This window comes from Mya arenaria, chromosome 10 (assembly GCF_026914265.1).
Source record: "Mya arenaria isolate MELC-2E11 chromosome 10, ASM2691426v1".
NCBI lineage: Eukaryota > Metazoa > Mollusca > Bivalvia > Myida > Myidae > Mya > Mya arenaria.
In genome coordinates, this window is record NC_069131.1 from 27,492,946 (window position 1) to 27,507,855 (window position 14,910).

Below are 14,910 nucleotides of genomic sequence, written 5' to 3' on the forward strand. Positions count from 1 at the left end.
TTGTTAAAATAAAAAAACAGCCTAAAATCATCTGATCCCAGATAAATCTTTACACCAGGTAAATCTAGCAAACAGAAACAATTTCAAAGGGACCTAGACGTTAATTCAAAAGAAAACGTCTTGATTGGCTGTCGTATATGTCACCATATTTTAAACAAAAAATCCTTAGCATTGCAATCCGTGTAGAATAAACAGCATGTCAATCAATTATTGAAATTCACGAAACGGTTTGTTTTTGTTTCGTTTCGCCCATCCGACGGTCAAAAAAATGGAAATTCTCATTTTTTTAGCGTTACCGTTTGTGTTTTTAATTAATTCTGAATTTGGCATATGATGATTTTCACACGATATTGAACTGATGTGATATTGAATACGACGAATCTGTCAACTGATTTATATTTTCCAAGCGTCCGATATTAATTTAACACTCTTGAACACAAATATTTATAAAAATAATTTCAATGGGGGCAAATCCGTACAAAAATTGGGTTACCAATTTACTCTTTTAAAGATAGTTCCACTAACTCCTGAAAAGTGTCACTTTAACTAATGAATACTGATCGCAATTACTGAGTTGATCAGGAGTTGATTATTTTTCAGTCCGGCCGTTCGAACTAAACGAAGAACAATACTGTCACTTTCAACCAAATTTATTGTTAAAAACAACATTTGATATTCAAACCATTGTACTTCTCGGTGATCATTTTGTTGGAAAAGGAACAGCTCATGAATACGGTATAGTTTTGTTTTATAAAAGCTTTTTAAAAATATACAACTGAAAGAACACTATTATATTTCCAATTTTCATAATGCCGTATGTTATTTAAATTTAACACAAACAGTAACATGTGCGAAATACGAAATATGTATACAGTCTGAAATCAAAGGATATGTTCAAACAAATGGAATCATTACATAATGTGGATCAAACGATGATGATTAACAAATGAAGCAAAGGAAACTAAATTGTTTCTTCACCAATTGTGAGATTGTGACAGAAGAATGATCACTCTTTGTTCTTTGCACTATGACGACAAATATTGAAATCGTTGAATCATACAAATATGTCAACGCACTATCAATTCTTTCTTTGCTTCGCCTGAATATGCCCTCAAATGCTGAACATTTCAACCTTTGCATTGCCCCTTTAATGTCTTAATCACACGTGACACATGACTTCTGTTTGCTCCCACATCTGTTTTGTTAAACAAGAATAGCTTATGAATGCGTACCAGTTTTTTACAAATAAATTTAAACAAAATATACATTTGATAACACTGCATATTTTTCACTTGACACTGTCATATTTTAACATTGCCACATGTTATGTCGATTCAAAACAGTTGAACAACTTGCAAAGCAACGTCTGTTAAAATCAAAGTTAATGTTTAAAAAAAACATTATACAATGCGGATGTGATTTATAAATGTTATCTGAATGTCATCTGACTTTTACAGGGAAATACAATCACAAGTTAAATGAGCACTATGCCGACATCAAAGAAGTCGTTGAATCATACACATACGAAAACGCGCTACATTGCATCGCCTGTATATGCCATCAAAGGTAAATGCTGAACTTTTCATGCTTTGTATGTCCTAACTGTCCCCTTAACATTTGAGCCACACGTGACGCATGACTTCTGCCTGTCCCCACATGTGTTACAGGACACGAGGTGACCACATGGCAGAAACACGAGGGAAACTTCAAGCCGCTTACAATAGGAACATAGAGTTTTTTCACGCAGGTGTTGGTTTTCGCGGGAAAGTACTGCCGCCATATTTTGTTTCATGGCAGAAGGAACATCATCTGAATATATAAGATTGCCTATTCAAAAAAAACACGTCGATGATAGCAGAACGGAACAAAATGTGTATTATCTCATGCATAAAACGCTCCTCTATAAATCAATATAATAATTAAGCAATACGTCAAGAAATGAACAAATTTATAAACATGATCATGAATGCATGAACGTATAATCGTATATATAGCAATTGGCACTATACGGAAAAGCCCTGAAACCAACATCCTCCTATGAAAATGTGTACTTGAATGTCATCAGACGAATTGATACGCAGTCATGATTCACAAATACCAACATTCTGCGGTCACTTATTAAGATATAATTTGACAGTCTTAAACTGGTACAGAAGGTATATATTATTATAGCTCAAACTAGCTAAGACATATTCAGTAATACCCAGTTCTCTGATAACTGTATTAACCATAATATTAAATCTTATGCCAGGTGGACCAATATATTTTTGCACTATTTGAGAGGGCATTGCGAACTGATTACACATATGTACAGTAAATGACTTAAAGTATTTAAGTACGTAATACATAAGGTGGTTATAATGTTTACCTTTGTTCTTTATCTCAACTGAAATAGGACGTGAAATGAATCATTTTGCAGCTTGTCTAGGCCAATGAAGCTTGCTTGTTATATTAGTGTTACCTTTTCTTTTTCTGTACACCGATTGAGATGACATGAAATTAATAGAGTCACAAGGCATCAAAACTGACATAAGAGTATAACGGATACCTTTAACACAAAAATACTAACCCATAGATTTCCCATCAATAAGGTCTTTTTCGTCTTCTATTGCCAGTATTTCCTGCATCAAATTCATCCCAGTGATGGCGTTTGCTCCTTTAATGTTACATTAAATGGGTTAGAAGCTATATTAAAATCTGTAAGAATAATTGATATGTAGATACAAAAAGAGAGTTTAACAGAAATAAGGTTTTTAAATTATAAAAAAATGAAACACATACGAATTATTAACGATGGAAGGACGAACTGACTGGCAAAGGTTTTATACAAATGCCTCCTCTATAGTATTCCTTATAGGCTCTTTACATTTCTATAATAAACATGCAAACATATATAGATATCAAAGTGTATACCTTTGGATCTCAGGACTTTTACAATCGCCCTTTTAACCAATTCTTCACTATAATCGTTTTCCAACACACTTTGAGCTGCTTCTGTTTTCATCAATTTGTCAATTTTATCAGATGAATCTTGCCTAGCTGGAAAACAATAATATAGGTTATTATAACCGCTACTGGTGCTGCATCACGTATTATCTTGGCCCACAGACGAAGTGTCGATTTGGAAAAAATGATTATTGTATTAAGAAGAAACTTCTAAGAACAAATGACATTGAATCAAAAATCGTAAAAATATGCATTATTTTGCGTATGTCTTTGGGCTTTACATTATATTTTATCCATGGATATTTGTAAATCGTTCATCGCATGGCTTGAAGAATGATAAATGTATTTAATTCAAGCGGTTTCTTACCGTTAGGTGTAGATAATTTAGAGATGTCAGCTGTTTGCACTGCTCCTGTTTCTTTCTAGAAGTAAGGCAATATATTTTAAGTATTTAGTACAATCATCAAGATAACAACAGCTTATAAAATCAGCCTTAATCTTTCGGCGATGTGGATGATTTTATATGCCGTTTTATAAGGAGTGCAATAATTTTAGTTCTATTACCTCGTTCGTCAGTTCAAGTGCAAGTTTAACCAGGTTCACGAATTCCCTCCCTTTCTCTGAAACCACGTGATCACAATCAAGCGAAAACCGAGCATGTTCAGTCCAAGGGTCGTCGTTCTCTGACCAATGTCGCAATCCTTTAAACATTAAAAACAAACATATATAGCAAGAACTGTAGTGTTCCTTAGAACTGCTTTATTCTACATGCACATGTATTCGATAGTCACGCATTAATTTTATATCGTGGATCCAAAACCACGCATTTGGAAGGTGGTGATGTGTTGTTCTTTAGCTAGTCCTATGTTTCGATTGATTTACGTCTTAAATCCATTTGGAATATTTAAACTTACCTATCCCACAATAAAAACAACGCGTACAGTCCTCAGTCCCCGCAAAAAAGAACCCTGCTTCTGATAACAGCCGTGTAGAAGTGGCAATGTTTTGACAAGCTTTAAAACTGACCAGTCGCGAAGCCGTTGTAGTATAATTGGGATATTTTGAAAACTTTGTAGAGCTCACTACGGCGCTTGAAGAAGAATTTGGTGTTTGCCTGGCTGTAGCATTGTTTCTTGCAGTCGATGAAGGATTTTGAGGTCGTCTCTGCGTCTTTGGACTAATCTGTTTACTCTCTGCTACTAATGATAAAATGATTAAAATATTTACAAAGACTATTTCTTACGAATATCTTCAGCAACTGCCATGTAAATTAAAACAATTTACATAAAAAGCATGTTTAGATTAACAAGTAATTCATGTATCATTATCAAAATTTTAGCAAACAAAAGTAAATACCTATATATACAAGCTTGTGTAACACGAGCATTGCATGTTTACAGAATACATTGAAAGATATTTACTAAAACAAAATCATGGGTGGGTTCAGTTAACCTGATCTGATAGTATGATCTTCAAAATAGACAAGTTACTTCGAAAAACGGCCCATTATATAACGAACCTTGCTTTTCCCAAAACTGATTCTGAGGGTCTTCCGTAGGCTGCACTGCAAAGGTGTAAATATCGGCCACAGCCCTTCTGATATGCTTAAGTGGAACCAATAAACCAGTTTGCTTAAGCCCCGAAACAGGGGTAGAGAATGTTGTATATTGAGTGTTCTTGGTCTGAGTTAAGGCTACGGGCAATGATTGGTACTGGCTCGCCTTGTATGCAAATCCTTTTTGTGGCACAAGACTGGTTGGCTGTGCTGTTTGATCAAATCTACCCTTGGTTGACATAGATCTACTGCTGCTTGAATTAGACGACGATGCTGATGTCAAATGCTCTGGCGGTTGTGTTTTTCCAGAAAACATTATCCATTAAAATATTTCTTTGATAAATTGATTACGTTGAACCGCGTTTGTCTTGATCTGCAAAATTAAAATTATTCCTTAAATTATTTGCACATTTTTCAATTTCAAGTAGAGAATATCCAAACAGTACAAATAATGCCTAGTCTAGGATAGGAATATATACGTTCCTACTGTGAGTGACACTCTTTATAAAACACGAGTTTTATATCATGTAAAAATAAGCACATCAATAAATGAACCATTTTGGCTTTCAAAGGTCTATATTTATTATTTAGTGATGCTGTCATCATTTGGAAAAAGTGGATCCCATAAGCTTATCTGATAAACATATTTTAATTAGCGTCATTAATCTCGAAATAATGCTTATTATCCCTAAGTTCAAACACCATACAGTTGTTATATCCCATTACCTCACAGTATTCCCTGCCGTCACATAAATCACATAATGATGATGAAACTAATGTGACGTCTTTTATTTGGAAACATTGTAAATATATTTTTCAAACAACGTGATATTATTATTATTATTATTATTATTATTATTATTATTATGGCAAATGATGTTTATTACAAACATATACACAAATACACAAGAAAAACCTTGAAATCCAGCGATTTCCGTACGAGGACACAGAAACATTTCCTGCTCTTCACGACTGACCACGAGTAGGTAATGACCATAAGGACGTGAATGGTCTACTATGGCATTGCAAGGGGCAGAATATAGGTTATACTTAGTAGATGCTTTTTCAATGTTAATGCATTATTATCTTAAGCGCATTTGACTTAAAAATAAAAATATGATTTACAGTTATAATCATATCTACCATTATAAATGGGGGTTTAAATTTATAGCTACGTGGCCACTGGACGAATCTATTAGAATGAAAACTAATACAAGAAATGCCAAAGAAAATACAGCAAATCCGTGTACTAAGCAAATTACTTAAGAATTAAAATCGCAAAAGCTTTGCTGAAAACTTTGCAAAATATACCAGCCTCAGGTGCTCAAAGATATCGTAAATCAATTTATCTTCAAATTTAATACAATAAATACCAAAACGTTAAATTACAGCTCTTTCCTAAATAAATAATAATTCTCATTTAAATGAAACTGCAAGAAAATAAGTAAAAGAAAGTGCTGATTTTTCATAGCCGGGCGCCAATTTATCGTCTAGAAGAAAATTATTTTGTTCGTGTTCAGTAAGATTTACCTTTATCCTACTCCATGCCTTTTGCGCGAGTTTCTGACTCAATCTTTTAATAAAACCAAGAAATTACAAAATGGAATTTGCGCGGTTGTTTCAGTTAATAAATGGGTATTTAGCGGTTATAGTCTTCTTATATATTGGACTTATGGTTCATAGAGCTCTTCTAAATGATTAAATCTGAAACTGTCCGGCGACCCCATTGGCTAAGGTCTGAGGTGGCCACTAAGCAGACTAACTATAAATAATAAATTAAACAAATCTTTAATATATAGAGCTGCTGTCTCAAAGATTGATTGTTTTGACAACTTTTTTTGTCTTTTTTTATGAGCAATATTTTGCCTAAATGTCTGGAAATCAGTTATGATAATATATGACTTCGTACAAAATATCAGATCGCAATATGTACGCTCGAAAATTGATATTGAATATATATTGATATATTGAAGTCCAATATATAAGAAGACTATTACCGCTAAATATCCATTTATTAACTAAGAAAGATATACAATAAAATAATGCAAAAGCCAATTCATTTCCTGGTTTCAAAAGTGCAAATATCTCTTTTTAATATAGCTGCAATGGTCACAAAGCCCTAAAACTTCGTTGATTGGGTGGTACTGACTATTTTGACACAAATCATATTCATTTTGTATAAAGACATTTCCAGATAAAAAATGAAATGTTTTTTTAATGGAAATCTGATAAAACCTTTTTTATTAAACTGTCTCAACTCCTAATTACAGCTACACATGTTGCAACGGATATATGTATTATGCTCGATAAATATTGAAACTCAAAACTTAATAAAAAATGATTCATTTTAACATTTCTTTTGTTCATGACATATACACGACGATGCACTATGGAAGGCACATAAAGTAGTTTTAAAACCGAATATTACATCTTGAACGTTTTCGCAGGGAACGAACGTAGAAGAAAATATCAAAGAATTCTTACCTTGTCGAAGCATATAGCACTCCAGATGTCATATGACAAAATACACTCCTATTTCAAGTATAAATACTTTTACCAACGCCTTCATTTTTGGTTTTCCATATTGGGATTCCTAAGTTTTAAAAATAGAATGCATGGTTAACCATGAATCACGATATGTTTGGCTATAATGTATGCATGTTCAATCTACCATATTGGCATAAATAGTTTATTCGGACTATTTTGGGTGGACAAAACACACACTCCCCTGGATCCGATAGTGGGTATTTCAGTAGTAATAGTGGCTATCCTAATAACCAGTACTAGTCTGTTAATGATGGAGAAACGGCCGAAGCAGCAAAAGCAAAAGTGACTTATAGAATATTTTGAGAATATAGTGTAAAAAGAATATTATTGTAAATCGAGCTCTTAACGATATTCTATGGAAGCGTCCAGGTGCCAAAGTGAAAAATATTTTCCAGTATACTATCTCCTAATTAGGAGATACTAACTCATAATTATGACTTAATTAGTCCTAATTATGAGATACTATCTCATAATTAGGAGAGCCTATCTCCTAATTACGACTTATTAACTCATAATTATGACTTACTAAGTCCTAATTAAGAGATACTATCTCATAATTAGGAGATATTTTCTCCTAATTACGACTTATTAAGTCCTAATTAGGAGATACTAACTAATAATTCCTAATAACGAGATACTAACTCGCGATTATTACAGTTTTGGAAGCAAACGCATGTCTACATACTTTGAAATAGGAAACCATTTTAGGCTAGACCGCTAGGCCGCTTAAGTGCTCGATCGACTTTTTAAAAAAAAGAAGTTTATAATTGCTTAAGAGTGATAATTTGGGCATAAAAACAGAATATACATTTAAAAAATAGAAGGAGAGGCATGTTCACATGCTTTGAAAAGCTGACTGCTTGATTTTTTTTAAATGTTGATAATCGCCTCAGAGTGATAGTGGGTGCTTAAAACTCAGTTAATATTTCTTTGTTTTTTAAGAAAATAGGATAGCATTTTGGGCCGTACATACTTTCAACGTCATTTCAAACTAATAATAGGGTCATCATGGACTTCTTTCTTTCATTGATTGTGTTTCTATGCACTAGTCATTTGAACACTCCAAGGTTTTTTTAACTTGGCTGCCAACTTGTCAAATATTTTCTTAAAAATGACAGTAATATGCAAAACCCTAATTTTAATCAGCACCATTATCAACAACATCATCACAACCAACATCATCATCACCACAATCATAACCACTACCACCATTATGATCTCCACAACCATCATCATCATCATCATCATCATCATCATCATCATCATCATCATCATCATCAACATCACAACCACCACCACCACCACCACCACCACCACCACCACCACCACCACCACCACCACCACAACCACCACCACCACCATCATCATCATCATCATCATCATCATCATCATCATCATCATTATCATCATCATCAACGTCATCATCAACGTCATCATCAACGTCATCACCATCGTTTTTGTCATAATTATGAGTTAGTATCTCCTAATTATGACCTAGTAAAACGTAATTAGGAGATAGCATCTACTAATTATAAAATAGTATCTCGTAATTAGGACTTAGTAAGTCATAATTATGAGTTAGTATCTCCTAATTAGGACTTAATAAGTTGTAACTAGAAGATAGTATCTTCTAATTATAAGACAGTATCTCGTAATTAGGACTTAGTAAGTTATAATTATGAGTTAATAAGTCGTAATTAGGAGATAATATCTCATAATTAGGACTTAGTAAGTCATAATTATGAGTTAGTATCTCCTAATTAGGAGATAGTTTACTGGAAAATATTTTTCACTTTGGCACCTGGACGCTACCATAGATACCTAGTTAAACATAGCTTTTAATGAAAGTTAACAAACGCGAATTATAAATAACCTATTTGAATTCCACATTAAAATATTAAATCAATACGCATCATTGCATTAGTAAATAGCGCCATGCTAATTGGTGAAATGTACAAAAATGCCTTTTCTTTACTTTTAACACAAATGTAAAATTTGAGGTATATAAGATTACATTTTCAATCACAGGATTTACATGCATGTCCTCGGGTCATACATTATTTAACTTATATGTTCAATGTTTTAAAGTACACCTAAATACACTATCTTTAACGTTCGTTTAAACATTTAATCGGGAAACGGAAATATCGAAATTTATTCAATTATAAAATTGGTTTTAAATTCATTCAATATTCGCCGTTACATAGGAAAGCTTGAAGTGAGCACATTGGTTTAGGTTTCTTGTGTATTTAAATCGTGGATATAATGTCAAGAAGGTATTGTTGCACAGTTACTTTTATGTTTTATATTTTTAATATATAAATGACGTTAAATTCCATCTCCTGTGATGTTAAAATAACCATTTATTCCTTTAATAATAAATATCTACATAAACTGAGTATGTATTTTAATCTTATTAAAGTTAAATTATGTTTTATTTTTTTCATGAACATTTTCGTTTATTCCAACCAAAGATCAAAACATATACAAACCAAGCAACGTAACATATATATGAACACATATGACATTATAAGTATCTTACATGTGTTTCCGGTACGGAAAAAAAGATCCGACCTCAGGGTACGCGCGTAAGCATGTAACGTTACTGGCCAAGTTGGCCACACAGCGTGCCCGTGAAACTTGCACCGAACATACTTTTTACGATGGAGTGGCATGTTATTGCTGGTATACATATTCAAATTTAAACACAGTAGTTTGTGTTGTACATTGTAGCACCAATTTTTAAAATATCCGGATTTTTATACCCAGTTAAAATATTTTTTAATTATTCTAGTATTTAGATTCAAACTCAAACACCTATACCAATGATTGCAAACATATTTTCACTGGTCAGCTATACCTGTTATCAAACCTGTTTCACCATAAACAGCTGCATTTGGTGTGTATTTACCAGTGCCAAGTAAAATCTTCATTGCTCTATTATGGTTTGCGTTAACAAAACTATATGATTTGACACCCCAAACTGACACTCCATAGGTAATGACAGGAACAACACAGGTATAATGCAATTTATTGTACACATTGAAATGTCATCCTCAAAATCATTATATATTTTGCAATGAGTAGTCCAAATGCACTACAAGTGCTACCAGTTTTACTGTTATTTTATAATCTAAATGTTCAGTTAACATAAGTCCTAAATAAATAAATAAATTGTCTTGTAACATTTAACGGAGAATTGCCAAATGCACACATAAAGCTAGTTTTTGGTACTGATGTTTTTCTAAAATACACAATAATACTTTTTTCAATATTAACAATCATTCTAATTGTAATATACCAATTGCACAATGAATTCAACATATAGTGTAAGTCTTCCTCATTTTCTGCTAGTAAAACTTAATCATTAGACTACAACAAAATCGAAACTTTGTCTCCAGCAATATCAACTTTATTGCAGCTCTTAATAAGCAAAGCTAAATCACTAACGTAGATATTAAATAATACAGTTGATAGAGAAAATCCTTGTCGTACGCCAGAGGTAATAGTAAACCAATCTGTTGCATAGCTATTAACCCGAACACGCGCAAAAACATTTGTGTACACAAATTTTACTGCAATTAACATTTTGGTAAACAAACCTATATTATCAAGTTTATTCCATAGGGCATTTCTATTTAAAGAATCGAACGCCTTCTGAAAGTCTATGAAAGCACAGAAAGTAGGCAACACAGTTTTTGTACGGGTCTAAACTATGTTTGTCTGACTAGATACATGATATATAGTACTTCGACCTTTTCTAGAACCATTCTGTTCTTCAACGTTAATATTTTAACTTTTCTAGAACCATTCTGTTCTTCAACGAATATATTTCAATTATCTTTCCATTTTACAATTCTGCTGTTCAGAATGATTTTATACAACTTATACATATAACAAGGAAGTGTGATTCCTCTTTATTACAGCGGCTTCGTTGATTTGGGAATTGGGTTAGTTATATTTTTAGACAAAGAAGACGGAACTTTACCAGTCTGAAAGCAGATGTGAAAGAGAATATGTAACAGCATACCTGCCGATTCGTTTTTTAAAACTTCTACTGGATTAGAATCAACTCTAGTCGCTTTACCTGACTTGGCTTTTTCAACTGCCTTAACATTTTCAAGTATATTTAGATTTTTATCAAGTTCATTAACAGAAATCCCTGTGCCATTATTTAGATTATCGGTATATATAGCACTGGATATTGAACAATCAACATTATTTTAGTAAATTGCAGAATTCATCTTTTCACTTAGACAGAACAGTTTTAACAGCATAAGTGGTTATACCATCTTCTAATACGACCTGTACTGGTATTTGCTTAAAACGCTCATTTACAATGCCAAAATTAAGTATTCTTTTCCAGAATGAATTATTATTTGCATCACATTCATTCACTAGATTTATTTGAACGTCATACGATCTAATCTAGAATCAGTACAAGCATGTACATTCACATTTAGGTTCCACAAAACAATAGAGTGGACAGATCTATTTTGGCTATACAAGTACTGCTTATATTTAATGAAGATCAGACACATTTACAATATTTATTTTCAACTATCATGGCTTACTTTTCAGTATTTAACGACTGAACAACTTTTGACAGATATCGAAGTGTAATGATTGCTATCAAATTTTCTACCATTTAACATATAGAAATTACTATCAATCAAAAACTGTTTAAGGTGACCCCAATAGGAGTTACTTTTATAATCAACTATATGCCTTGAAGGTGTTTTATCTACACCAACAATAACCAGACCTACTATTAAAATCTCCACATAGCATTATAATTCCACCATTCTGATGCTCAAAGATTCCTAAAAATAGAGTGTCAACAGGTGGAAGGTAACACACACAAGGACATTAAACAACATTACTCGATTTATGCATCATTTTTAGCCAGACTATTCCGCCGGTGTTATCCAAAACCGAAATATTTAACTCAATAAACAAATCATTTTCAAACAAGAAACCTACACTCCAGACCCGCGCCAGGTTTTTTTGTGTATAAATTGTCCAAACCAAGTATAGTTAAAACATTTATTTCAACAAGGTTTGACAAATGAGTTTCAGAAACTAGAAAAATATGTATCTTTGCTCCATCCAAGGACATTTCTGAAACCCTCTGCTATCTATTGTCTGTTATTTTTGTTCCTGTTCTGGTTTCATTTCCCCTGATGACATGTATCAGAAGATTGTCTGTCATATGCCCTATAACTTGGGCCACTATCGTACCCACGTCTTCCATTATTATTTCCCACCCTAGGTTTTCCGTGAAATCCACCTTGTCCCCCAGAAAAACAACAACACCACGATGACTGCTTTTGTTACCATGCACATCGGAGTTTGCATCCCTGCACAAACCTCTGCCCTGCCCTGCCTGAATACACACGTGCTGATGTATATGTTACCTTTCCTCCACTATGCAGCTTCCGTGGAGATTTCGGTCATAACCTTGGCCCCGAAGGCATTTTACCAGTGTTATTAGGTTATTATTTTGAGTTCTTTCTTTGGTTGGGATGTCTCTATCGATATTAACTCTATTGTATTGCTGAGACCCTTTAAGCATAATTTTTTGTTTCAAAACTGTTGCTTACTCTGTATTTGACTGAAATGTTGGTATACCTATTCCTGGCATAGCAGCACTTCCACTTGTCTTTACGCACTGAGTTGTAAAACAGAGACCATCTTTCAATAGGTCGTTCGCTTTAATATTCAGGTTTTTCCCAGTATGATTTTGTAGCCCACGGATAACAACACTCAATGTTTGTTTGCCTACAGCCGGGACTTGCGAACCTGAGCATTTTCAGTACCTTTATCTTATAGCGCTTTTATATCAGAACTTATTTCGTCATTGAAAGACAGCATGTTATTGCCTAAATCTTTCCTCACTTTACTTATTTCAGGGTGCACTTTCTTGTTAACTATGTTTGATATTTTGTGCGACAATGTCGTCTTAAGTATATTTGCAGGCTGATTTATTCTATCATTAAATCTGTCGCTGAGTTTCATTATCATTGCTAACATGGTTTACGTTCTGAAATGCTAGCAGATCAAATAATATACACAGTTCAGATAATGGAGAAAAGCTCTTGGCACAATATAGTTCGCACAATATAAAATTAATTCGTAGTTAGCCTGCGGCAAAAGTGTACTCATACGGTACCGCATTCTCCGATTTCTGAAATATGTTTGTTTGATAAAATTATCAAATAAACTATAAATAACACTAACTTGATTAAGTTAAAGGCCTTGTAAGAAGATTGTTTCGCATGATAATCCCCTGCTCTGCAACTATTGCATATTGCACTGATGTCACAGTAGGGGCCACTTCCCTGGTTATTTGTTATTGGCTCAGTGCCATTTAGGGTCCATTTTCTTAATAAAACCATCAAAACTGCACAGCAGTATATTCAGATCGTGGATCTGATAATACAATTAGGCAATTAAATTAAGATCAATACACAGAGGCTGTGTACAATAGACGGTTTATTAAAAAAAGTTTTATAAAAGGATTAAACTAGACCTTTAACATTAGGCACAATGAAAGTGTCGACAGGTGATTTTTTTGTACCACCGATAGTTGATGGAGCCTGCGTTTAATAGTCGAGATATAAATGGAACTTATTGGTGTGGAAAACAAGTACGTTCGTAGGGCCTGTTTCAATAAAATTAGTTTTCGCGGTAATGTCTCTGAAAAACAACTCATTTTATCGTTATTTTACTCTATGATATCGATTTGCAGAACAGCATTAAAAAGTGTTTGCTTTTTGTGGGGTTGGAACCCACGCCGGTAAAGTTAAAAACAAAAACAAGCGCATAGTACACACGGCCATCGGGACTTTTACAAATGTGTTGGATATGTTAACCGGTTAAGCATACATTTATACCATCGTGTGATGATGTCAATCAAACGATCACGCAACACCACAGCCGTTTTTAATTTTAAATTGCCTTATAAACGCTTATGAAAATGTTGGACTTCAATACGCTTTGTTGTTGTTGTTTTTTGTTTAAACACTCCTATCATTTTCCACACTTTATTTTGCAAACGATGAGCGAGTCACTTTAAGAAGTTATTTATACGGACTTGAATTAAAAGTGTTTCAGAGGGCCAATTTTTAAGCATGCATGTTTACACACGGTTGGTTCTTTCATCTTTTCAGAAATCTCGTCATTGTCTGCTTGCTATATCTAATTGTCAATGAGACGGTTTCTGGGCGCCATCTTGAAAGACGCAGAAAGGCGAGTGCAGGTAATCCATGTTTTACAAAGATTTGGTATGATTAAACTCTTGATTAGGAATGGAGTGTTGATCTGCAATTCTATAATCATTATCGTACGATTCCACATTTTTTCGACGCTCATAATCAGCCTCTGCAAATTTTAGAATATAACCTATATTGATAGCCAATAAAATTGCACATAGGCAATCGTTATGTACTTCGATTAATCATGAAGAATTTCATCTTTATTTATATATATATATATATTATATATTTATATCTTAGACCCTGACCCCAATATCAATTTTTTTATTCAGGTCAAATCATAATCTGAACTCAATTTATTACATGAAGCATAGTATGTTTTAAAATCTTGCATGTTTTTAATGCTTTTTGAAAACGTTTAATCTCAAAGAATTTGTTAATAAAAATAGTTTGTCAATACTAGAAATATTTGAAAGAATACAATTCATAGTTTGCCCTTTAAATTTAGACCATGCATTGTTTATGTATATTGTAAAGGCAAATGCATGGGGAAGTACCAGTGTTTGACAATTAGGGGCGAGGGGTGCGTTTGCATTGAGCGAAATGAAATTTGTGATGGGCGGAGACAGTGTCCACTCGGAGAGG

General features: G+C 33.4%; 1 protein-coding gene across 3 annotated transcripts; it reads right to left on the reverse strand.

The window, feature by feature from the left end:
- Window positions 1–698: 698 nt before the first annotated feature.
- LOC128205349 (baculoviral IAP repeat-containing protein 2-like) lies at window positions 699–7,035 on the reverse strand. Of its 3 annotated transcripts, XM_052906919.1 has the most exons (8): window positions 6,986–7,035; window positions 4,466–4,874; window positions 3,861–4,145; window positions 3,511–3,647; window positions 3,314–3,368; window positions 2,914–3,039; window positions 2,570–2,656; window positions 699–1,809 (listed from the first exon to the last, which is right to left on the reverse strand). In XM_052906919.1, exons 2-8 carry the CDS (start codon window positions 4,815–4,817, stop codon window positions 1,583–1,585), a joined length of 1,269 nt encoding a protein of 422 aa, XP_052762879.1. In that variant the 5' UTR covers window positions 4,818–4,874; window positions 6,986–7,035; the 3' UTR covers window positions 699–1,582. The 3 variants fall into 3 exon arrangements, with proteins under 3 accessions (XP_052762879.1, XP_052762880.1, XP_052762878.1); XM_052906920.1 differs by lacking the exon at window positions 6,986–7,035 and having other exon boundaries at window positions 3,861–4,142; window positions 4,466–4,938; XM_052906918.1 differs by lacking the exon at window positions 6,986–7,035 and having other exon boundaries at window positions 4,466–4,938.
- Window positions 7,036–14,910: the final 7,875 nt, after the last annotated feature.

Coding starts and splice junctions, on each gene's coding strand:
- LOC128205349 (XM_052906919.1), bottom strand. CDS start 4,817: ATGTTTTCTGGAAAAACACAACCGCCAGAGCATTTGACATCAGCATCG. Junction 2,657..2,913: donor AAAAGTCCTGAGATCCAAAG/GTATACACTTTG, acceptor GTAACATTAAAG/GAGCAAACGCCATCACTGGG. Junction 1,810..2,569: donor TATTGATGGGAAATCTATGG/GTTAGTATTTTT, acceptor TTATATATTCAG/ATGATGTTCCTTCTGCCATG.